This window comes from Lucilia cuprina, chromosome 2, assembly GCF_022045245.1.
Source record: "Lucilia cuprina isolate Lc7/37 chromosome 2, ASM2204524v1, whole genome shotgun sequence".
Taxonomy (NCBI): domain Eukaryota; kingdom Metazoa; phylum Arthropoda; class Insecta; order Diptera; family Calliphoridae; genus Lucilia; species Lucilia cuprina.
In genome coordinates this window covers 12,818,138-12,843,671 of record NC_060950.1, presented here as the reverse complement: position 1 = coordinate 12,843,671, position 25,534 = coordinate 12,818,138, and the positions used below count along the sequence as shown (strand labels likewise).

Below are 25,534 nucleotides of genomic sequence, written 5' to 3'. Positions count from 1 at the left end.
AATGTATGATGATGATTAAGATAATTGTTATATTTTGTTTGATAACATTATTAAATAGGAAATTTATTTTTTAACAATTTTTACTACTTCAACAACTGACTATTTATAATTTTAATTTTGCATTTTAAAACTAGAAAACTTTTGTTATTTATTATATTTTGATTTCAAAATTTACGTTTAATTCTTTGTTGTCCATTTGTCTCTTTTTACAATTTTTTATATTAACTTTAGCATTTTTGACTTTTTAATTTTGTTTTACAACGAAAATATTAAAATTTTTTCTCAATTCTTGTCTGTGGTTTGTTTTATATTTTTACTTTTTGCTCTAATTTCTATTTAAGTTAACCAACTAAACCAAATATTAAAAAAAAAACATAAATTTCGAATCGTTTTGAAATGATTATTTTTAATCTAGTTATTTACAACATTTATACTTGTTGTTTTTAGTGTTTACTTTTTTAAGACAGTAGCGCATTCTGCCTTTTATAAGGCAATGCTTTTAACAAGAAAAAAAAATACATTGTTCTTTTGTTTTTGGTGATTTGATTATTATTATCTTTTAATTTTATATTTAAATAAAAGTCTTTTTTTATTGTAGATTGTACATATCTTATTGTAAAGTATTATATATTGTTTATATAAATCCACTATTAAACTATTATAAATTATTTATGTATTTAAATCATATCTGGAAAAATATATGCCTTTGTTTCTTTAAGAATTACATCGTTACCTTAATGGAAAAATATCGTGTAAATGAAAATTTTTTTCACATAAACGTTTTGTCTTTTAAAAAATTTTTAAATAATTTTTTGTGGAACGTCTAAATTTTGTTCTAAAAAAAATTGTATAAAATTGCTTTGAATATTTTTTTTAAGTCAATTTTATACAATATTTTTTTCACTCACATTTAGTTTGTTTTACAAAATCAAGTGTTTTTTATTTATTTTTGTGTTTTTGTTGTGGATAATTTAATCATCAATTTGTTGTTCATCCTGATTAAATGGCAGCGTTACGAGCATTCTGAAGAGACGTTTTCTTGAAGGAGCAAAAAATAATAAAAAGAAAAAAAAAAAGAGTTTAATAAAAAACTAAAAATATTTTTTTATGAAGTGAATGGCGCTGTTCTCCAGATCCGTACGAAATATTGTTTGAATTCATCACGAGTTGAACCGCGCCATTTTCAAACGAAGAAGCTGTGGAATTTAACTAAAACTGAATTGGAATTGAACTAGAACTGAACTTAAACCGAATTCAAGATGAACTAGAAAAGAACTGTACTAGAACTGAACTAGAACTGAACTAGAACTGAACTAGAACTGAACTAGAACTGAACTAGAACTGAACTAGAACTGAACTAGAACTGAACTAGAACTGAACTAGAACTGAACTAGAACTGAACTAGAACTGAACTAGAACTGAACTAGAACTGAACTAGAACTGAACTAGAACTGAACTAGAACTGAACTAGAACTGAACTAGAACTGAACTAGAACTGAACTAGAACTGAACTAGAACTGAACTAGAACTGAACTAGAACTGAACTAGAACTGAACTAGAACTGAACTTGAACTGAACTAGAACTGAACTAGAACTGAATTGAACTGAACTAGAACTGAACTAGAACTGAACTAGAACTGAACTAGAACTGAACTAGAACTGAACTAGAACTGAACTAGAACTGAACTAGAACTGAACTAGAACTGAACTAGAACTGAACTAGAACTGAACTAGAACTGAACTAGAACTGAACTAGAAATTAACTAGAACTGAACTAGAACTGAACTAGAACTGAACTAGAACTGAACTAGAACTGAACTAGAACTGAACTAGAACTGAACTAGAACTGAACTAGAACTGAACTAGAACTGAACTAGAACTGAACTAGAACTGAACTAGAACTGAACTAGAACTGAACTAGAACTGAACTAGAACTGAACTAGAACTGAACTAGAACTGAACTAGAACTGAACTAGAACTGAACTAGAACTGAACTAGAACTGAACTAGAACTAAACTAGAACTGAACTAGAACTGAACTAGAACTGAACTAGAACTGAACTAGAACTGAACTAGGACTGAACTAGAACTGAACTAGAACTGAACTAGAACTAAACTAGAACTAAACTAGAACTGAACTAGAACTGAAGAAGAACTGAACTAGAACTGAACTAGAACTGAACTAGAACTGAACTAGAACTGAACTAGAACTGAACTAGAACTGAACTAGAACTGAACTAGAACTGAACTAGAACTGAACTAGAACTGAACTAGAACTGAACTAGAACTGAAATAGAACTGAACTAGAACTGAACTAGAACTGAACTAGAACTGAACAAGAACTGAACTATAACTAAACTAGAACTGAACTAGAAATGAACTAGAACCGAACTAGAACTGAACTAGAACTGATCTAGAACTAAACTAAAACTGAACTAGAACTGAACTAGAACTGATCTAGAACTGAACCAGAAGTCCTGAAATCGGTGAAGGAGGTAAATGATCTAAGACATCGACAACCAAAAAACAGAGGAGAAAGTTGAAAAAGATGTCCCAGAAGAGACCTGGTCTTCTAAAGGAAAAAATATGTACTCTAAAACTTAATGGTATATTTTTAAATATGTGATTTTAATTTTTTTAGTTTAAATTTGGAAAAAACGAAATGATTTTATAATAGAATTAACATTTGTTCAAATCACAATAGATGTCGTATTGTTGTAGCGTTGTAAGTTATAAAAAGTTTTCAAATAAAATGTTATAAAACAAAAACAAATCTATAATAAAAAAATTACGACATACTACGACACCAATTGTGAATTGTACAATTGTATTTCATTGATGTTATAATAAAGATTGTTTAAAAAAGTTTTAGAAAATATTTTTTTTTTGAATTTAACTCAATTTAAATGCATAATAGATCATATTCCTAAATTACAAAATAGTAATAATCTTACAGTATTGATCCAGATGAAGATCTCTTTGAACGGCAATTACCCCTAGCATCTCTATATTGAAATGAGCGACAACGCACTGTTTGAGGTGTAATGTGATGAGAGCGACGTACTTTTACTTTATAAATTCTTGAATTTTTGAACAATTTCGATTCATCTCTAGATTGTGCTGGCATTTTATAATTAAAATTATCCAATTGATGTCTGGGTTGCAACATAGTAGGTTCTTCGATAGCATAAATTGGTTCGATTTTGCTACGAGATTTCGTATCAACTGCTGGCTGTGGAAATAATGAATACATGTTAAAATGTTCCTCATTATTAGGAATTTTATTCTTAATTGTGGTTGTGGGAATTGTTGTAGACACTGTTGTCACAACACTTTCATTTTCTGTAGCAGAAATTGTAGTTTTCTTTGTTGTTGTCGTGTCTAAAGGTTTGTTAGTTGTTGTAGTGGTTTTGGTAATCAAAGGTTTTACAGTCAAATCATCTTCATCATAGTAGTATTCATCATCATTATAATTTTGCTGGAAAATGTAATAATTAAATATTAAATAAATGTTTAATAATTACTTATCTAAACAAAGTTTGATTTTACATTAATAAAATACATTTATTTCAATCGTATTTCTACTTACATCAGCAATTTCATTTTGATCCATTTCTATAATCGCCACATCTTTAATAACAACATGAATATTATATTTGCCACTTTGTCTTTGATCGTAAACAATGTGTGCATCAAGTGTTTCTGGTTCTTCTTCCTCATTATTAGTACGAATACCTTTAACATGCAGTATTTCGACACACAATAATAAAATTAATACCAGTTTTACAGCAGCCATTTTAGAGAAACAAAATCAAACCCTTTTGCTGCGCTTTGCTTCTCAAGAATGTTTTACGCTTTACAGTTCAAATACAACTGATCATTTTCTAAACTGCAAAGGGCTAAGGTGCATCATGTATCTCATAGGTCTGATGTGAAAATCAAACAATATTAAAGATGGTCAATGTTTTCTGTAACAACATTCCTGTTTAGACCACATGCTTATCTTTCGATTAAAATTTTTCTCTTACATACATGTTATGTCTCCTTCGAAGATCTTGTTCTCAAAACCGAGTTTGTAAGTATGTGCTAAAAACAAATAAAAACACAAATTAAGTGCCAGGAGCTAATGCATGGTTGCTACTTTGTTTTTTTGTAATGTGTTAAATTTTGTTTAAACAAATTTGTTAAAAACGATCGCAGTTGTTTGTATAGTTTGAATAATTAAAATAGACTCCTTAACTCCTATATAAATTATCATAAATGTATTAGAGGAGAAAACAATTCGAATTTATATAAATTACTTCTTGTTCAGTTCTAGTTCTGTTTTAGTTCAATTCTAGTTCAGTTCTAGTTCAGTTCTAGTTCAGTTCTAGTTCAGTTCTAGTTCAGTTCTAGTTCAGTTCTAGTTCAGTTCTAGTTCAGTTCTAGTTCAGTTCTAGTTCAGTTCTAGTTCAGTTCTAGTTCAGTTCTAGTTCAGTTCTAGTTCAGTTCTAGTTCAGTTCTAGTTCAGTTCTAGTTCAGTTCTAGTTCAATTCTAGTTCAGTTCTAGTTCAGTTCTAGTTCAGTTCTAGTTCAGTTCTAGTTCAGTTCTAGTTCAGTTCTAGTTCAGTTCTAGTTCAGTTCTAGTTCAGTTCTAGTTCAGTTCTAGTACAGTTCTAGTTCAGTTCTAGTTCAGTTCTAGTTCAGTTCTAGTTCAGTTCTAGTTCAGTTCTAGCTCAGTTCTAGTTCAGTTCTAGTTCAGTTCTAGTTCAGTTCTAGTTCAGTTCTAGTTCAGTTCTAGTTCAGTTCTAGTTCAGTTCTAGTTCAGTTCTAGTTCAGTTCTAGTTCAGTTCTAGTTCTAGTTTAGTTCTAGTTTAGTTCTAGTTCAGTTCTAGTTCAGTTCTAGTTCAGTTCCAGTTCAGTTCTAGTTCAGTTCTAGTTCAGTTCTAGTTCAGTTCTAGTTCAGTTCTAGTTCAGTTCTAGTTCAGTTCTAGTTCAGTTCTAGTTCAGTTCTAGTTCAGTTCTAGTTCAGTTCTAGTTCAGTTCTAGTTCTAGTTCTAGTTCAGTTCTAGTTCAGTTCTAGTTCAGTTCCAGTTCAGTTCTAGTTCAGTTCTAGTTCAGTTCTAGTTCAGTTCTAGTTCAGTTCTAGTTCAGTTCTAGTTCAGTTCTAGTTCAGTTCTAGTTCAGTTCTAGTTCAGTTCTAGTTCAGTTCTAGTTCAGTTCTAGTTCAGTTCTAGTTCAGTTCTAGTTCAGTTCTAGTTCAGTTCTAGTTCAGTTCTAGTTCAGTTCTAGTAGTTCAGTTCTAGTTCAGTTCTAGTTCAGTTCTAGTTCAGTACTAGTTCAGTTCTAGTTCAGTTCTAGTTCAGTTCTAGTTCAGTTCTAGTTCAGTTCTAGTTCAGTTCTAGTTCAGTTCTAGTTCAGTTCTAGTTCAGTTCTAGTTCAGTTCTAGTTCAGTTCTAGTTCAGTTCTAGTTCAGTTCTAGTTCAGTTCTTGTTGAGTTCTAGTTTAGTTCTAGTCCAGTTCTAGTTCAGTTCTAGTTCAGTTCAAGTTCAGTTCAAGTTCAGTTCAAGTTCAGTTCTAATTCAGTTTTTGTTCAGTTCTAGTTCAGTTCTAGTTCAGCTCTAGTTCAGTTCTAGTTCAGTTCTAGTTCAGTTCTAGTTCAGTTCTAGTTCAGTTCTAGTTCAGTTCTAGTTCAGTTCTAGTTCAGTTCTAGTTCAGTTCTAGTTCAGTTCTAGTTCAGTTCTAGTTCAGTTCTAGTTCAGTTCTAGTTCAGTTCTAGTTCAGTTCTAGTTCAGTTCTAGTTCAGTTCTAGTTCAGTTCTAGTTCAGTTCTTGTTGAGTTCTAGTTTAGTTCTAGTCCAGTTCTAGTTCAGTTCTAGTTCAGTTCAAGTTCAGTTCAAGTTCAGTTCAAGTTCAGTTCAAGTTCAGTTCAGTTCAAGTTCAGTTCAAGTTCAGTTCAAGTTCAGTTCAAGTTCAGTTCAAGTTCAGTTCTAATTCAGTTCTAATTCAGTTTTTGTTCAGTTCTAGTTCAGTTCTAGTTCAGCTTTAGTTCAGTTCTAGTTCAGTTCTAGTTCAGTTCTAGTTCAGTTCTAGTTCAGTTCCAGTTCAGTTCTAGTTCAGTTCTAGTTCAGTTCTAGTTCAGTTCTAGTTCAGTTCTAGTTCAGTTCTTGTTCAGTTCTAGTTCAGCTCTAGTTCAGTTCTAGTTCAGTTCTAGTTCAGTTCTAATTCAGTACTAGTTCAGTTATACATATTTCCGTTAAGGCCAGTTCATTTCCAGTTCTGTTTTAGCTCAGTTTTTGGTTCAGATCTTATTCAGTTCTTGTTTAGTGCTTTTTGTGCATTAGTTCATTAAAATAATTGTTAAATCTTTAAAATGTAAACTTTTTTATTGTAATTAGTATTGTTTAATGTTTTCATTTTAACGGTATTCCAAACAGTCGATAAAACTGTACACAATCGAAAAAAAACCGTTTATCTTAATATCATTACTAAGTAAATGTGTAAAAACGCCCTACAGCTGTTTATCGAACAATAAAAATTCTGACATTTGTCGATGGTGGTTGTTTTTCTTTTTTATTGTTCAATAAAATATTTTATGTTGAAGTTCTAACATTACAATTGTGCGAATATATAATAAAAAAAATAAATGTTATTAATTTTAAAGAAAATTGTACGGATTTATATAAAAAGTTAAAATAAATTTGTTGCACTCTGAACGAATGGAAACGATATTTTAAAACCTTCATAATCAAACAACCTTGTTTTGATGAAAAAAACTTCTTAATTTTCCAATATGAATGTTAATGATAAAATGTATTACTTCAGCAAAGTATGGCTAATAATATTAGGGGTTTGTGTGCCCTTAATATTAGGCGAAAATACTTTGGTTACCACAGAGACTTCTGCTACATTACATGAACCCACACAAGATGTACATACTCCCGTTAATACACGTAATGCGGGTGATGGTGATTTGGCTGCTTTATGTCCCAATATGGTACGTTATGTTTTTGAGAGTGCCATGCCAAGGGATGAATTCAAAGCGGGTATCTTTGAGAAATATCCCTCTGTTGAGGACGCCGCCGCCACCACCAATGGCGAAGTTGATCTTCGTTCTTGTGTAGAGGCTTGCTGTGAAAAGGGTAGAAATAATACTTGCAATATTGTTTTTATGTATAGACGCAAGTGTTATCATGTAAGATGTGTTAGCAATGAATCTTGTCTACCCAAGGAGCGTAGAAGTATTAGCGAACGTATACAAATGGTATTGGTAAATCCTGTTAAGGCTAACCATGGCGATAAGGAACAACAGTCTTGGTTGAGTTCACTTAAAGCTTCGAAAGCTTTAAATGAACTAGGTGCCTTGGAGGAAACAGATGAAAATATAAATTCTTTAAATTTTTGGAAACAGCCTCATAAGTTCCCTTATTTTACACGTGGTGGAGGTGAAACAAATAACTATGATGAAGATGATTTTCCTATGGCTGAGAAAAGAGTAAAACAATTACTTATGTCTGCACCTTTAGATGAAAATGAGGGTATTTTACCAGAAGATTTAAACTACTACCGGGAAAATCTTTCACCCGATACCTCGGCAATGCCCAATTATATAACGTGTAGTTTGGATATGACCTCGGGCAGTGAAAGCAGATGTCCCATAAATGAAGAATGCGCCCCTGTAAGGGTGGATGTTACCACTGGAATATGCAAATGCCGAAGAGGTTTTGTGCGTAATCATTTAAGAGTTTGTGTACCCGATAATGTGGATTACAATTTACTCGATGAATCGGGAGCAGCTCATAATTTACTGCTGGAATCTTCTGCTTCTAATGAAGCCACAACTCAGCTGAAATCTGAAGCTGAACCTACGCCAAAAACGGAAGCCAATAAGAAATTAATGGTGTCGGTGGTCTCCAAAGAGGTACGTTTACCAGAGAAAGAGGTAACTTTAGCAGCCTTTACCGTACCCGATGAGGAATCTAGTAATGTGAAATACAAATATCTATGGACGTTAATCAATCAGCCAAAAAGTCCCATGAATGGCACTATATCCGATCAGAGCCAATCAAAAGTAAAATTGTCAAATCTCTCAGAAGGTTTATATACTTTCAAAGTAACTGTCACTGGGGATGGTACCTATGGTGAGGCTATGGCAAATGTTACAGTATTGCCCGAGAAAAGGATTAATCGTGTGCCCCAAGTGATAATAACACCCAGTGAACAAACTATTAGACAACCCACTACAAATGCTATTCTAGACGGCAGCACTAGTACAGATGATGATAAAATTGTTTCCTGGCATTGGGAAGTGGTTTCAGGGCCCATAGGTTATCAGCCTAAGTTGCCAGAAGTGAATACTTTACAATTGACAGATCTTACCTCACCTGGCAATTACACCTTTAAGTTGACCGTTATGGATACAGATAATGTTACTAATTTTACCACTGCTACTATAACCGTTCTAAAAGGCACCGATTATCCTCCCGTAGCCAATGCAGGAGATGCTGTCATTTTGTATTTACCCAATAATAATGTTACCCTTAATGGTACCGCCAGTTCAGATGATCATGAAATTGTGGCCTGGGAATGGACCAAAGATGCTAGTGATGAAGCTAAAGCGGTGGATATGCAAAATACTAGAACACCCTATGTACAATTATCTAATTTGGAGGAGGGCATGTATACATTTGTTTTAAAGGTCACCGATGGCAGTGGCCAGTCGAGTACGGCCAAAGTTCACGTTTTCGTTAAACCACCAACCAACTCACCACCTATAGCGGCGGCAGGAGCAAATATGGTAATAAAGAGAGTTAATTTAAAGGGATTGTTTAATTTTTCTATTAATTATTACTTTAGACAATAAATTTGCCTACAAATTGGATTATATTAAATGGTTCCGGTTCTACAGATGATATTGGCATTAAAACCTATCAATGGAAGGAGATATCTGGTCCCAATAAGGCGGTTATAAACAACTCAAACGAAACGGTATGTTTATAAGGGGAAGGCTATTATTTTGATTCGAAAAAAAGGAATTATTTTTGAAACTTAATTTTAGATTGCCAATGCAACTGGTCTCACACTAGGCTTATACGAATTTGAGTTGACAGTTGCCGATGAAAGTAACAATACTGCCTCGGATAGTATGTGGCTAAAAGTGGTGCAAGAGAAAAATTCACCACCCATAGCTAATGCTGGTGGTGATCAAAGTATTACACTACCGGTAACTGCAATATATTTTAATGGTAATCTATCATCGGATGATTTAGGGGTTGTTAAATATAAATGGACTAGAGAAGATGCTAGTCTGGCAGCTGGACAAATTGTAGCCGATACTGATAATCAACCTGTTATGATAGTAAGTACTCAGCAAAAGTATATAAACAAAACTGGGTTTGTTTTAAACATATAAATCCTTATTCAAGCTTACAAATTTGGTATCGGGACGTTATGTCTTTAAATTAACCGTCAGCGATGAACAGGGTTTAACCAGTTCGGATACAGCAAGTGTATTTGTACATCCCGATCCTATGTTGTTGAATCTAGTACAATTAACACTGCCTACGAATATTTCAATGTTAACACATTCCGCTTTAAATACAATAGTACAAAAAATTGGTTTACTCCTAGGAGACTTGAAGATACAAGTACGGGAATTACAACATGATACCAGAACAAATGCAGCTATATTGATATTCTATGTGGAGGTAGGAACATATTGTTAAAATTTTCATTAAAAATGTATTAAAAATATTTATAAAAAAAAAAGCTGGAAAATGGTGAGGAAAGACGTCCCATGGATGGTTTGGCTATAGAGCATTTACTCAAGGATAAATTACAAAGAGATGCCTCAATTTTGGGTACCGTGATTGCTGATGTGCGTACGGTAGTGTGTCAAAATAAATGTTCTGGACATGGTGTTTGTAATGACGATACCAGAGCCTGTTTCTGTGAAGCCTTTTGGATGCCTTCATTTGGTTACTTTTGGGGTTTTGAAGAAGCTAATTGTGGTAAGACAAAATGGAAAAATATAAACTAGAATTTACTAACAACTATTATTATTAGATTGGTCAGTTCTGTATGTTTTTGTGGGTGTTATTGTATCATTGCTTATACTATCTGCCATATTCTGGGTTATCGCTGTTGCCTGTAGACAATCGAAAAAACCACGCTCTAGACCAAAAGTACAAAAGTACTCTCTAATTGGTACACAAGATGAAGAGGCACAAAATTGTAATTAATTCCTCTTAGTAATATTGCAAACTATATCATTATAATGTTCTCCACTTACAGATTCTCGTGCCACTTCCTTAACCGATTCGGAAACAGATTCAGATGTTCTATTTGAATCACGTTCCAAATCGAATGGTAGTTTACGCTTAAATGGCACTTCTAAAACTAAACATAACGGTCATGATCGTGCAAAATATCCAGGAAAACATGGTCGCAAAATTAAAACGTAAAATTTTTATCGTTTAGTTTTATCTTTCTCTTATTATTGTGATAGTGTAATATTTTATTTATTACGTACCTTAATGTATACATAAATATTTGTATACTTATACGTAGATATGTTTATTTTGTATGTGTATTATGTATATGTTCCTTTAATTTAGTTGTATGTACTTACATATATATTTATATATTCATATATTTTCTATATATTAATATAATTTGCAATAACATATGTCATTTTATTTAAGCTTTTTTCGTGTAATAATACGCACATCTCTATACAACGTTCCATTTTGTTTTACTGAGTTGAATTAAATGTCGAAACAATAATAATAAACATTGCTTTATTCATAATAATAAAAAGTGTTTTATTTTAATTATAATGTTTGGATGAACTAACTATCTATCTATCTATCTATCTATCTATCTATCTATCTATCTATCTATCTATCTATCTATCTATCTATCTATCTATCTATCTATCTATCTATCTATCTATCTATCTATCTATCTATCTATCTATCTATCTATCTATCTATCTATCTATCTATCTATCTATCTATCTATCTATCTATCTATCTATATCTATTCAATACTATTCACCATTTAAACATCATCTTGTTCTACACAAACAACACCATTTTATTAATTATCAGGAAATTTTCTCTTAAAATTATAATACAATTTCGGATTGCATCTCTCATACAGTGGATGCTTACAAATCACGTAACGAAAATGCCATTGTTCAAATAATACCGCTATAAAGCTGCAAAAATAACCAATTGCCAATGGAACAAATGAACCCCAAAATTTTCGCAAATCAATTAAAGCCTCTGGCGGCATTACATCTTCGGTGGCAAAATGCTGAACGGTATCCTGAAGCCATTTAGCCAATAAACCCGATTCCATTAAACGTTGTAAATATTTATCGATAGAAGGCTTTAGAGGAGAATTACGATTTAAACCTAAAGCTACAGGCATTTTCACAACACAATCGCTCATGATGTGTAAAACGTCACCTTCTTTATGGGATGAGGCTTCCTCTAAACGTAAATGCTTTAGAAAATAATGGTTATCGTAATAGGCATAACCTCCTTTGGCTATTTTGCTGGTCTAAGAAAAAATTAAAAATTTTGTAACAATGTCATTTAATCTGTATTCATACTTACTATATCAGTGATATCATTAACTACTACCGTTTTGGTGCCCAATTTCTTTAGTATCTCATCAAATGCATTATCGAATAGTTTTTTATTTTCCATAGAACCTACCGTTAATGTCAAACGACTTTCCATTAATTCCTCTAAAGAGTCTATTGTTATACGTGGTGCTGGATTAGCCAATATAGCAGTAAAACTAGCCCTATAGCTTACAGTTATCAAAATGCAATATAACCAATACCAACCAGTCAAAACACGTAACGGCCAATTACGCGGCATTCGTGGTAATGAGACATACATTAACATGGAATACGTTAAGAGTATACAATTTTCAAAATTATCAAATAAATCTTCAGATTTTAACAACACCGCCATTTGATTAAGATAACTGCGAAATCGTATGTCACGAAAATTATTTATCGTTATGCGTCCCTCACTTTTACGCTGACGAAATAGTTTAAAAAACCTTCTAGAGCCAAACCGCGATGATTTCCTGCGCATTAGTAAAGCATGTAGAAAGGATAAAATGTAAAAAATTGTTCCCACTAGAAATAGAGATAGTAGAACACCAGCCCACATACTGCCACTAAATGGTTGTATAAATGTTCTCCATGAATTATCCTGCGAAGATTCGGGTGTTAAGAATGTTAAACACTCATAGCTATGGGGATTGCTAAAGTCGATGATTGTGCTGAAGGCATTAAAAATATGTAGATCACCAATAGCAATTATAGCAGAATTCGAACTCTAAAGAAATTAATGAACAAAAAGTGATTTATACAGTTGCAAACAAATATAGTTACCAATTGCCCTATCAATCCTGTATAAGTACCATTTGCTAACTGCCTTCCCCAACGTTCTTGCTGACTATTTGGACTTTCATAAAATGCTGGTTTAAATTTCATAGCTTTACCCAATGCTGTCACTATTTCAATCTCAACTCCTTTATATTTAGTATCCGTTGAACCATACTTGTTAGATGTTATCATAGGTATGTGCTCGAACACAGCCACCGGTAAATGTAAACCTGAAATATAGATAGATAGATAGATAGATAGATAGATAGATAGATAGATAGATAGATAGATAGATAGATAGATAGATAGATAGATAGATAGATAGATAGATAGATAGATAGATGGATAGATAGATAGATAGATAGATAGATAGATAGATAGATAGATAGATAGATAGATAGATAGATAGATAGATAGATAGATAAATAGATAGATAGATAGACTTTCCTGCAATACCTTGTAAATTGCCGGATGTATTGGCAAAGAGCTTAACTTTCTTTAAAGACCTTCCATTAAACCACACAAAAACTTGCTTCGGAATTATGGCTCCATTCACCAAAATATTAGGAAAAGCAATATTTGAAATCATAAAACTTGAAAATTGATTAACTAGCTACAAAAACTATACATTGCCCATATTAACTTACCTTTCCTCATCCTCCTGAGGCTTTATGAATAACGAAAAAATCATATTACTCCAAACACGATACATATCAGATTCAAACAAACGATCATCGTGTATAAAAACAAATCTTCGTTTAGTATTCAAAATACGATAGTTCTCGAGAAATAACAATAGACGTTTAACTTGTATGCCATTTAGTAAAGTAATCAAATGTAAATCACAATTAAAGGCCCTTATCTGTTTCAGCACTCTGACGGTATTATAGTTGGGTGCCTTTAAATCTTCGGTGTCTTTAATACGTAAGTAAAAATTCGTTACCGAATTGCGAGAATATTTAAAGAAATTGTGATCGTAAATGCTGCTATACCACTCATCGGATATAATAACATAACAGCGTTCTACCTGAGCCTTTAACAATATCTCCGATAAAAGAGTGCGCAGAAGATTCTCTTGTTGAGAAGTTGAAAAACTAATTGAGAATTTCAATTTATGTTGAATACATTAAAAATTATGTCTTATAACTTACATAGCTTTCATTAAAACTGCATGTTTCCCAAAACACAAATTTGCTATAGAAAAACAAAGTAGAAAATAATACAAAATGCGTTTTACTAACATTGTTTTTATTTTTTTCGAATAGCAAGCAGCTAGCAACTAGTGTGTACTAAATTCAAAATTTCAAATGACACACATTTTGTGTTTTCAAATTGACAGTTTCAATTAAACCTTTCGTTGACCTATTTTGAACCTAATTGTCAAACAGTGAAAAGGGTTACTTCAAGTATTTAACATAACTGTTAGTGTATAACAGTGATGAGAGAAGTATTCTTAACATTTTAAATAATGTTCCCACTGTAGGTTTTTGTGTGTTTCTTGAAATGTTATGGCAACCATATTTTGTTGAATTTTTATTTGAAAGATAATACAGTGATTGTTATTAGTAAAAAGTTTCTTTTAGGTTTGAAATGAAAATAAAGGATTTGTTCTTGATACAGTTTTGGATTTCATGCAGTTTCCGTTATTCGGTAACAAATACATTTCGTAGACCTCTATTCCGATATCTTTTTAAACCCCTCACCTTTGTGAGAAGGGTATGAATATCGAGTGTTTTACGTGAGTAGCTGGCATGAGTACCACGTGGTCTTTTTCATCCACTGTGTAGACTTGACAACGGTCTACCAACGAGCCCTGAATCCTTCAATGAAGAACTCAGGTGTCAATTGTTGTACATGTATTTGATCGGTCCATGAACAAGCACTTTGCTTAAGTACTCGTGTTATCTAATCTCTGCCTATTGGGTGGCCTCTGTTGATTCGGCAACAGCACCTAGATACGAAACCGGTGGACCGAACAAGGACACACTGTGGTAATTCAGATATGAACAGAGTATACTCTGGACAAGGACGGAAAATTTAATGGTATTATTTGTATAGGAAACTTTCATTCATCATCATACAACCCAGCACACATCTCATTTATACGACTCATTCGTTATAGGTAGACGGGTGGGGTGAGGCCCGCCGTACCTCGCATTCATCCCACACCATATACAATTAATACCAACTCCTCTGTGGGGTATCTGTTGTTTCAGCAACAGCACCAAACTTATCCCGAAATATTGACATTAACTTACATCACCGCCACTTACTTTTCCCGCGAATTTGGGTTTAAACCACAGACTGCGGGCAACTGCCCTTCTATAGTACCAGATTATGCGGTGCTCTGGTTCGACCTCTTTTCAATCTATGCAAGGACTAAGCCAGGCAGCAGACTGTAACCAATTTTTTAGTCCCTAACACCAAGGTGTAGGCTTCACCAAGTATTCGAGCTATCTAATCTCTGACCATTGAATGGCCTCTGTTGAAGAGCACCTAGAGCAGCAGAGTAAGAGTAGCAGAGCGAGAGCAGCGCTAGTGTGCTGTTATTGGCTAGAAAAATAAAATTAATTATGTGAAGCCTGGCTTAAGTAAGAAGCCATAAAAGGAAACTTTTTGGTACTTTTTCGTTTTTCAAAAGGTACTTTTTGAATTTTCTTATAATATTGAACCTAGGAACATGAAATTAAGTATGTAGATTCGGAATTAGCTGAGAACACATAAAAGAGAACATTTGGGTACTTTTTTTGTTTTTCAAAAGGTACTTTTTGAGTTTTTTTTAATAATAAAAACATGAAATTAAGTATGTAGAGGAGCCAGGATTATACAAAAACACATCAAAGGGGGATTTTTTTGGTACTTTTCCTTTCTGCAAAAGGTACTTTTTGAATTTTCTATAATATTGAACCTAAAAACATGAAATTAATCGGAAAACGTGAACTTTTTGGTACTTTTTTGTTTTTTAAAAGGTACTTTTTGAATTTTTTTTATAATATTGAACCTAGAAATATGAAATTAAGTATGTAGAGTCTGAATTAGGTAAGAACCCATAAAAGGGAACTTTTTTGTACTTTTTCGTTTTTCAAAAGGTACTCTTTGGAATTTTCTATAATATTGAATCTTGAAACATGAATATAAGCATATTGACCCCGAAGAAAGTGTTGTAAAAGAGGACTTTTTGACTGGTGAAGGGCATATAAGATTTTGCACAGCCGAATATAGAACTCTTACTTGTTTTATTAATTAAATTAGTCCTTATTTATGTAAATGTTATGACTTATTATGTCCCGATCCAGAAAAATGGTTTCGTATTAAGCCGGCTGCTGTAAGGTTGATTAAGCGAAATAAAATTCAAACAAAAATTTCTTAAATGAAATTTCTTTAAACGTTCACAAACTTTTAACACTCACTGTCTATTTTGTAATTGGATTTTTTGTTTACAAATTTTATGGGAAATTGAATAAATAAATATTCATCGTACAATGACTGATGTACATGCGAGTATTGCCAATGAAGAACATGCGCCTAATACCTATTCAGCTAATTTAGATCCTTTAAATAAAAACACGAATGACACTAGTGTTGAAAGAGTCCATAACGAAGAAACACAAATGGAAAATAAAACGAAATTACGCTTTCGAAGACCAAAAAATCAACAAAAATGTGGCAGCTGTCCGGAACGTCATACAAATGTTAAAAGTTCGATTTATGTGCAAGATTCAGATTCGACAGAAGTAGATTCCTCAACCGATGAAGAAGAACGTTGGAAGGATGTGGCACGAGCAGCGGAAATACCAGCCGATTACTATAATATACAAAAGTTGGTGAAATACATTAAAGCGGGCAATCAGACGGCTACAATTGTTTCGCTATGTTGTCTACAGGATTACGATTTGACTACACAAATCAATCAGTTTGCTATACAAGATATTGGTGGTCTAGAGGTTTTGGTCAATATATTGGAGTGTAATGATGCCAAATGTAGATTGGGAGCATTAACTGTAATGGCGGATATTTCTCTAAATATCGATATACGTAAAACTATAGTGGATTTGGATGGTATTCCTCTTATTATTGATATTTTGAATTCCTCCATGAAGGACTTGAAAACTGTGGCCGCTGAGACTTTGGCTAATGTGGCGAAAGTTAGATTGGCTCGTAAATATGTACGCACTTGTGGTGGTATACCCAAGTTAGTAGATCTATTAGATGTTAAATTGCAGTAAGTTGATTGTAACATTAAATAGTGGTCTAAGGTTTTAAATTGTTTTAAATTTTGTCTTTCCATAAGTATTTTACAAACTCCACGAGAAGAATTGACTAGCGAAGAAATCGAACAACTTAATATGGCTCGAGCAGGAGCTAAAGCCTTATGGTCTTTATCTGATTCTAAACATAATAAAGAACTAATGCGTAAAAGTGGTATTGTTCCCCTGATGGCACGTTTATTGAAATCTTGTCATATAGATGTGGTCATACCCATAATGGGTACAATACAGAAATGTGCCTCACAGGTAAATTATCAAAAAAGTTTCAATAAAACTTTTAAGTTTTAGTGAAATAACTTTTTTTTTCGTATGCAGCCAAAATTTCAATTGGCCATAACCACCGAAGGTATGATTGCCGATATAGTTAATCATTTAAGTTCCAGTAATTTGGATTTAAAAATGGAAGGCAGTACAGCTTTATATAAATGTGCCTTTGATCAGGTTACCCGAGATTTGGTGCGTGAAGCTGGTGGCTTAGAACCTTTAGTGGCCATTATCAAGGATAAAACTGTACGTGACAATAAACCTTTGTTAATAGGAGCCACCGGAGCCATTTGGATGTGTGCAATATCTGAAGATAATGTTAAAAAGTTTGATCAATTGCGTACGGTTAATCATTTGATTTCTTTACTTAATGATGAATCCGACACCGTTTTAACCAATGTGGCGGGTGCAATAGCAGAATGTGTTAGATTTCAGAATAATCGCGATGTTTTGCGCAATTCTAATGGTTTACCGGCTTTGGTCTCCCTGCTGAACTCTTCTCACGCTCCCTTATTGGAAAATCTAGCTAAAGCTTTAAAAGAATGCGCCGAAGATATGGAAAGTATGCATATATTAGAAGAATTGGATGCTGTACGTTTAATATGGTCTTTACTAAAAAATTCTAATACGCGAGTCCAAGCTTATGCTGCCTATGCTATTTGTCCATGTGTACAGAATGCCAATGAATCGGGGGAATTGGTGCGCAGTTTAGTGGGTGCCATGGAATTGGTTGTAGGTCTATTGAAATCTAAAGATATTTTAGTATTATCTGCGGTATGTGCTGCTATTGCTACTATAGCAAAAGATAGTACAAATTTGGCGATTTTAACTGATCTTAAAGTAATATACAAATTGGCGGGATTGGGTGAGATCAATATGAATAAAAATAATAATACTCCTTCAAATTACACAAATAACCATTTCCGTTTATACTAGTTAATACCACTGAAGATTTATTGCGTAAAAATTTAGCTGCTGCTATAGCTAGTTGTGCTACTTTCGGTAATAATACCCAAGAATTGGGACGTTTAAGAACTGTTACACCCATTGTCTCCTATATGACTAGTGATGATCCTGAAGTTCATCGTACCACAGCTATGGCTTTAGAAAAACTATCTATGGATCCACAAAATTGTATTACTATGCATCAGGTATTTGACAAAAAAATATATATAGTCGAATTTTTATTTTGATAGGACTTTTAATAATTTCAAGAGTGGTGTTGTTCCCTTTCTTTTGGAATGTGTGGGTTCTACCAATAAAGAATTACAATTGGCGGCTGCTGGTTGTTTGCGCAATATACGTGAATTGGCTTTGAGAGCAGAGGAGTACTTATTGAAAATTGATGAAGATTAAAAGAGGAAAAAGAGGCGGAGCATTAAAATGAGTCCAACAAAAACTTTATGTTCACTTTAACAAAAACGTCTATAGCGTGGACTATAGTCTGTCCCACATAGTGGTCTATAGACTAGACTATAGTCTAGTCTATTGTCCACACTTTAGTTTATAGTATAACATGTAGTATAATCTAACCTATAGTCCAATCTTCAATCTAGTCTACACTTTATAATCTATATAGGCATGACTGTAGTCAAGACAAAACATCATAGTCTGGTCTACAGATTTGTCTAGTATATAGTCGGACTATAGTCTGTTATATACTCTATAGTCCGGGCAATATTCTAGTCCTATAATTTGGTCTATGAACTAGACTATAGTCTAGTTTATTGTCCAGTTTATAGAAAAGTCTATAGTATAATGTAGTCTACAGTAGACTAGTCTACATTCCATTCTATAGTCATTATAGTCTAAAATGTAGTCAAGAGTTTGATCTACAGATTAGTCTAGTATATAGCCTGGAATGTAGTCTAGTACGTTGTCTATAGTCTGAGTCATATCTATAGTCTTTCAGTCTATATTATCTAGTCTATAGACTGGCTAATAGTTTACAATCTTGTCTACAGTCTATAGTTTTAACTGCAGTCTCATCTAAAGCCTATTTTATATTTTGATCACCAGCTCCGCAAAATCCCCGCATAAAGAATTACTTTGCACAAAAAATATTTATTTAGCCAGTATATAAAATATAAATTTTACTAAATAACATTAATAAAAAAGCATTTTATATTAAATATTTTTAATTTAAACTAATATTAATAACTAGCATTACTACCACGTGTAGAAATACTCATGCGTCTCTCTACACGATTCGTATGAGGTAATCGGCAATCCGGTGGGGGATAACGCCATCTTCGAGGTCGTGACAATAGCGTGCCATCGGTAGAGGCACGACTACGAAATGGTGTTTCTAGTTCACTGCTAGAACTTCTTAAACTACTGCAACTAATCTCATCGGTGGATTCGGAATGATCGTTCTCTTCTAAACACGCAGTACCAATGACTAAAAATGATCTTCTAGTTTCATTAGCCAAATAGGCTGTATCGTAAAAGGAACATCCTGAGTCGGGACTTAGGGATTCGTTTTGTACATCACTGGTAGAACGTTTTAATTTGGGGAACTTACTAAATACACGCCAAAAGCGAAAAACATCACGAAATACGGATTGTACCTAAATTAAAAAGAAAACAAGTAAATGTTTAGTCTTCTAAGATTAAGTTTCAATTGCACTTACTTGTTCCACACTTTCTCGTACAGAAATTTCATGAAAACAAGCACAGCTCAGTTCTTTAAACCTTCGTTGACCCTCCTCGAGCGTTACCATTCTATCGCCTATTTGATCAGTTTTATTACCAACTAATATAACTGGCACCTCTGCCATACAGTCTTTGCTATTGGAACCCAATTTTCGTCTACGTTTATTGTAATTGATCAAAAATTTCAAACGATTACACTCGTCAAAACTACATTTGTCCGTTACGGAATACATGAGTATAAAGGCATCCGCCCAACGTATATTGGATTCCAAATTAACACAATCGGCTTCCTGAAATAGCAAGTAAACAGATATTTATATTAAAGTTTAAAGCAAATCTTCTAATGAACTCACATTTGGTTGTCCCGTTGCATCTAGAATATCAAAATGTACATAATCATTATCTAAGGAAGTATTAAATGTATAAATTTTCTCTAAGTTGGGATCATATTCTCCGATATAGCGACGTGTTATGAAACGTACAACCATTGCCGTTTTACCCACACCACTTTGCCCAAGAACCATTACTTTTAGGGATTTAGGTTTGGTGTGTATACCAAGTTTAGCCAGCGATGATTTTGGTGATGTTGTGTTCATTTGGCAGGATAAACTGTAATGAAATAAAGTTTGGAATTTAATCAAAAGCTTAAATGGAACATAAATTTTTCAGTGTTTTCTATAGTCACGTTGTTATTCTAGTCTATAGTCTAGTCTATTCTATGGTGTAGTGTATAGTTAAGTCTATAGGCTAGTCTATGGTCTAGTGTATAGTATAGTCTATAGTCTATTCTAGAGTCTACTCTATAGTTTTGTCTATAGTCTAGTCTATAGTCTAGTTCATAGTCTAGTCTATGATCTACTCTATAGACTAGTCTTTAATCTAGTCGATAGTATATTTATAGACTACTCTATAGACTACTCTATGGTCTAGTCCAGTCTATAGTCTAGTCTATAGTCTAGTCTATAATCTAGTCTATAGTCTAGTCTATAATCAAGTCTATAGTCTACTCTATAGTCTAGACTATAGTCTAGTCTATAGTCTAATCTATAGTTTAGTCTATAGTCTAATCTACAGTTTAGTCTATAGTCTAGTCTATAGTCTAGTCTATAGTCTAGTCAATAGTCTTGTCTGTAATCTAGTCTGTAGTCTGGTCTATAGTCCAGTCTGTAGTCTAGTCTATAGTCTAGTCTATAGTGTAGTCAACAGTCTAGTCTATAGTGTAGTATACAGTCTAGACTATTGTCTAGTCTATAATCAAGTCTATAGTCTACTCTATAGTCTAATCTATAGTTTAGTCTATAGTCTAATCTATAGTTTAGTCTATAGTCTAATCTATAGTTTAGTCTATATTCTAGTCTATAGTCTAGTCTATAGTCTAGTCTATAGTCTAGTCTATAGTCTAGTCTATAGTCTAGTCTATAGTCTAGTCTATGGTCTAGTCTATAGTCTAGTCTATAGTCTAGTCTATAGTCTAGTCTATAGTCTAGTCTATAGTCTAGTCTATAGTCTAGTCTATAGTCTAGTCTGAAGTCTAGTCTATAGTCTAGTCAATAGTCTTGTCTGTAATCTAGTCTGTAGTCTGGTCTATAGTCTAGTCTGTAGTCTAGTTTATAGTCTAGTCTATAGTGTAGTCAACAGTCTAGTCTATAGTGTAGTATACAGTCTAGACTATTGTCTAGTCTATGGTCTAATCTATAGTCTAGCCTATAGTCTATTCTAGTTGTAGTCTAGTTAATAGTCTAGTCTATAGTTTAGTCTATGTTCTAGCCTATAGACTAGTCTATAGAATTGTCTATAGTTTATTCTATAGTTTAGTCTAAAGTCTAGTCTATATTTTAGTATAAAGGCTAGTCTGTAGTCTAGTATATATTTTATAGTCTAGTCTAAAGTCAGGTTTATAGTCTCTTCTATGGTCTAGTCGACAGTCTAGTTTATAGTCTAGTCTACAGTCTACTCTATTCTAATCTATAACTCTAGTCTATAATCTATTCTATAGTTTATCCTATAGTCTAGTCTAAAGTCTTTAGTCTATTCTATAGTCAATTATATAGTCTAGTCCATAGTTTAGTCTTCAATATATTCTAGTGTAATGTTTAACCTATAGTTTAGTGTATAGTGTAGTTTATAATATATTCTAGACTATAGTTTAGCCTATAGTTTAATCTACAGTATAGTTTATAGTCTAGTCTATTTTCTTGTCTAAGGTCTACTCTAATGTCTAGTAAAAAATTTTGAATTTTCGAACTTAATTTCAAATTTTCGAAATTTTACCAATATTTTATTTTTTCTAGAATTTTGATTTCTCAATAGAAATTCGAAACACTTACTACCGCTTTTTTACAAAGAAAAATATATATAAATATATTTATGTATATAAACATAGATACGTACATACACACATAAGTATTTTATGAAAACAATTACATATTCCCGAAATAAAGTTCTGAACAATTGGACACTTCAAAAAAAAAAAAAAAACAATCACTTTCATTAAATCCCACCAAAATAGATTTAGTCACGACCGGTTAACCATTCTCCAAAAAATACCTGTTGTAGCAAATTTTCCCAATTAAAGGACGAAAAAATAACTGTGTGTATCAAGTTCTATAGCTCTTACATAAGTAATAAGTAAAAGGAAAATATTACGCATAAATATTCTGGACAAAAACGAAAACAAAAAGTCTTACAGTCAATTGTTTTCTGATTTTTGTCACTTAAAGTGTGTAAAGTGTTTTTTTTTATCGAAATTCATAGTTATTTAGTTACGTCTGTCTGTCTGTCCGTCTGCAGTTAGGTATCTAAGCGATGACATTTTTATGTGCGCGCAATTGTTATTTCAGCTTTAACAAACGAACCGACATCCATACGTCCGTACGAAACGTACATATATGTATTCATAAACGTTTCATTGGAATTTTTTTAATAACAAAAACACACTAGTAAATCCCTCAGGAATGTTTTCATAAGAAAAGACATTATCGTCGTTGGTTGTCTATTATTTGAAAGTGACAAAATGTGCCAACATTTGTCGCTTTTTACGAGAGTACATTAGGGTAATATAAAGAATACTGATTGAAGCTTTTTAAAGTTCCGAATGGAGAATATCAAAAAAAGGATTCAATGCAAGTAACACAATTAAATCAGGAACAAATGGACTTTGTGCTACTTCGAAAAAATTTGACTTTCATTTTTTTAAGCAAAAACCCCAATAACTAACTTTATTTTGACTCGATACCAATCGAGGTCATCCTAATGTACCCAACCTTGGTATACATATTACGTACTTAGATATGGATAATATTCATAAAAGCAACGTAATACAAAACAAAAGTAAAGTAAAGTAAAGAAATAATAATAATAAAATAAACAAATGTGTATTAAAGGTAAATAATACGATTAAATATGTGAAATGTAACAGCAAAGGTCATGGGAATTAAGGCACCTGTCTTCTAATTAAATAACGGACCTAAAAGGTACGATAATGACAAACAAAAGCTTTTATAGTTGTTTATCGTAATTGGTATTCCAAACGAAAAGAAAACTCATCGAATAATTGTTTCTATTAATTATTTGAAATTAATCTGGAGTTTAAAAAAGTTAAATCGATTTCTGTTTAGAAGTTTAATATAGATAGATTTGAGTCCAAACTATAGACCAGTGTCGGGGCCAGATTGTAGACTATAGTACATATATAATCCAGACATCGTGCTATAAGCTGACTACAGATTAGATAATAGTTCAAACTGTAGACAAGACCGTAGTCAAGACTATAGACTAGATTAATGATTAGACAATAGTTCAGCCAAAAAAAAAGGACTATATTCTTGACTATAGACTGCAGTATATATAGTACATACCAAACCATAGATTAGAATATACACCAGACTTATGGCTATACATATTATAGTCCTGATTGTATTTATAATAATCCAGACTATAGACTATAGTCCTGAATATAGACTAGACTATAGTGCTGACTATAGACCAGACTAGACAATAGTGCTGACTATTGACTAGACTATAGTCATGTCTATAGACTAGAATATAGTCATGTCTATAGACTAGACTATAGTCATGTCTATAGACTTGACTATAGTCATGTCTATAGACTTGACTATAGTCATGTCTATAGACTAGAATATATTCCTGACTACTGACTAAAATATAGTCCTGACTATAAACTAGAATATAGTCCTGACTTTAGACTAGACTTTAGTCCTGATTATAGACTTGATTATAGACCTGACTATATACTAGAATGTAGTTCCGACTTTAGACTAGACAAGTCCTGATCTTAGACTATACAAGTCCTGATCGTAGACTAGACTATAGTCTGACTACAGACTAGACTATAGTGCTGACTGTAGTGCTGACTATAGACAAGACTATAGTCTACACTATAGACAAGACTATAGTCCACACTATAGACTAGACTATAGTCGTGACTATAGACTAGTCTATAGTCCTAAGTAGTCTAAATACCTGACAATTGAATCGATTATAGTCCTGATCATATACCAGATTATAGTCCACACTATAAACTAGACTATAGTCTAGTAGACTTGACAATAGTCCAAACTACAGTCCAGACTTTAGACAAGATAAAGTCTATAGTATAGACTAGAATTGTATTCTATAGCCCTAACTATAGTCAAGACTATAGATCAGACCTTACATTATAGTCCAGGCTATAGAATAGACTTTAAAATCTAGAAATTAAAAGATATACAATTAATTTTGATTTTACTAAAAATAATAATATATAACTCGAATTCAAATTTTTACTTGAACAAATAAATCAACATAAATACATAAGTATAAATAAATAAATGTCTTACTGCAAAAACATGATAAACCACATTGCATTGCAATTTCTCTTTTTCTTAATTTATTTAACATATTTTTATAAATTTTAAACAAACAAGATCAAAAATATGTACACACATACATATTTTGTTAATTTTTGAACCTTAACAAGTTCTTGCAAAAAAACTCCTTTAAACTGTTTTTGTTTTCATAATATTATTATGTTTTATTTAAACAAAAACATTAAAAAATTTCTTCAATTATCCAAACATTCAATAATTGTTTAAAATGTTCACATTATTTTTTAATAAAGTATCTATGTACTTATATATTTAAGTACGTACTTCAATATAAACATTTAACCACCATTCACAATTCACAAAAACACTTTGTTTTTATTGATGGATCATCAATTATTTTTGCCAATAACAATTTGCCCAACTTACAATGTCTTCTATGATATCACACATTTAGTTTAATGTTATATATTTTTTTAATAATTTTATTTATTTTCTTTTATTTGTCTATTTGTGTATTAATTTCTGTTTGTTTTTTAATCCATTAATTTTGTAACACTTTCTTTTGTTCTGTGTTAACGTTGTTTTTATTATTAAATATTTCGAATTATTAATATTATAAAATTTGTATCAAGAGAGAGTTAGCGTAAATTTAAGTATCTTCCGTTCAATAGCTATGCTTGTTAGTGATTAATGTTAAATAAATCATCGCTTTTGTTTATATAAACAACACTCAGACGCAAAAAATGAAAGATGTAGCAGCAATAAACAACATCTACAACAGTTAAGGCAACAACGTACAAACAGGCGGGCCAACCACTTAACACACTACTGCCATGCAAACCCAGTTAACAATAATTGTTGGTGTTTTAATCAATATGTCTCTGATTACAGAGTAGGCTAGGCCATAGTCCAAACTATAGCACATACTATAGACAAGAATATAATCTATAATGTAGGATATAGACTAGACTATAGACTAGACTATAGACTAGACTATAGACTAGACTATAGACTAGACTATAGACTAGACTATAGACTAGACTATAGACTAGACTATAGACTAGAATATAGACTAGACTATAGACTAGACTATAGACTAGACTATAGACTATACTATAGACTAGACTATAGA

General features: G+C 32.5%; 6 protein-coding genes across 11 annotated transcripts in view; 3 read left to right on the top strand and 3 right to left on the bottom strand.

The window, feature by feature from the left end:
* LOC111685789 (blastoderm-specific protein 25D) overlaps positions 1-228 on the top strand; it is a 14,725-nt gene extending 14,497 nt beyond the window's left edge. For 2 of the 3 annotated variants that reach the window (XM_046952373.1, XM_023448070.2), the window contains exon 8: positions 1-228. This exon is cut by the window's left edge and continues 690 nt beyond it. The gene's annotated coding sequence lies outside the window, so the exon portion shown is untranslated. The other variant, XM_023448068.2, reaches the window with a different exon arrangement.
* Positions 229-908: 680 nt separating this feature from the next.
* On the bottom strand, positions 909-3,901 carry LOC111685777. Its single transcript, XM_023448053.2, has 3 exons — positions 3,589-3,901; positions 2,954-3,477; positions 909-1,038 (listed from the first exon to the last, which is right to left on the bottom strand). The coding sequence occupies exons 1-3, from the start codon at positions 3,793-3,795 to the stop codon at positions 972-974; spliced, it is 798 nt and encodes a 265-aa protein (XP_023303821.2). The 5' UTR covers positions 3,796-3,901; the 3' UTR covers positions 909-971.
* Positions 3,902-6,542: 2,641 nt separating this feature from the next.
* LOC111685781 (dyslexia-associated protein KIAA0319-like protein) lies at positions 6,543-10,716 on the top strand. The gene is made up of 7 exons (XM_023448059.2): positions 6,543-8,774; positions 8,834-8,965; positions 9,036-9,335; positions 9,403-9,684; positions 9,747-9,987; positions 10,043-10,210; positions 10,271-10,716. The coding sequence occupies exons 1-7, from the start codon at positions 6,771-6,773 to the stop codon at positions 10,438-10,440; spliced, it is 3,297 nt and encodes a 1,098-aa protein (XP_023303827.2). The 5' UTR covers positions 6,543-6,770; the 3' UTR covers positions 10,441-10,716.
* Positions 10,717-11,077: 361 nt separating this feature from the next.
* On the bottom strand, positions 11,078-13,551 carry LOC111685787 (probable glutamate receptor). The gene is made up of 7 exons (XM_046947599.1): positions 13,541-13,551; positions 13,037-13,483; positions 12,846-12,982; positions 12,396-12,619; positions 12,074-12,339; positions 11,602-11,980; positions 11,078-11,545 (listed from the first exon to the last, which is right to left on the bottom strand). The coding sequence occupies exons 1-7, from the start codon at positions 13,549-13,551 to the stop codon at positions 11,078-11,080; spliced, it is 1,932 nt and encodes a 643-aa protein (XP_046803555.1).
* Positions 13,552-15,753: 2,202 nt separating this feature from the next.
* LOC111685785 (armadillo repeat-containing protein gudu) lies at positions 15,754-19,041 on the top strand. The gene is made up of 5 exons (XM_023448063.2): positions 15,754-16,611; positions 16,681-16,903; positions 16,973-17,786; positions 17,858-18,072; positions 18,137-19,041. The coding sequence occupies exons 1-5, from the start codon at positions 15,872-15,874 to the stop codon at positions 18,275-18,277; spliced, it is 2,133 nt and encodes a 710-aa protein (XP_023303831.2). The 5' UTR covers positions 15,754-15,871; the 3' UTR covers positions 18,278-19,041.
* LOC111685788 (ras-related and estrogen-regulated growth inhibitor) lies at positions 18,972-25,072 on the bottom strand. 4 transcript variants are annotated; one of them, XM_046956756.1, is made up of 4 exons: positions 24,727-25,072; positions 19,930-20,185; positions 19,555-19,866; positions 18,972-19,491 (listed from the first exon to the last, which is right to left on the bottom strand). In XM_046956756.1, exons 1-4 carry the CDS (start codon positions 24,738-24,740, stop codon positions 19,075-19,077), a joined length of 999 nt encoding a protein of 332 aa, XP_046812712.1. In that variant the 5' UTR covers positions 24,741-25,072; the 3' UTR covers positions 18,972-19,074. The 4 variants fall into 4 exon arrangements, with proteins under 4 accessions (XP_046812712.1, XP_023303835.1, XP_046812711.1 ...); XM_023448067.2 differs by having other exon boundaries at positions 24,829-25,072; XM_046956755.1 differs by lacking the exon at positions 24,727-25,072 and adding an exon at positions 24,415-24,656.
* Positions 25,073-25,534: the final 462 nt, after the last annotated feature.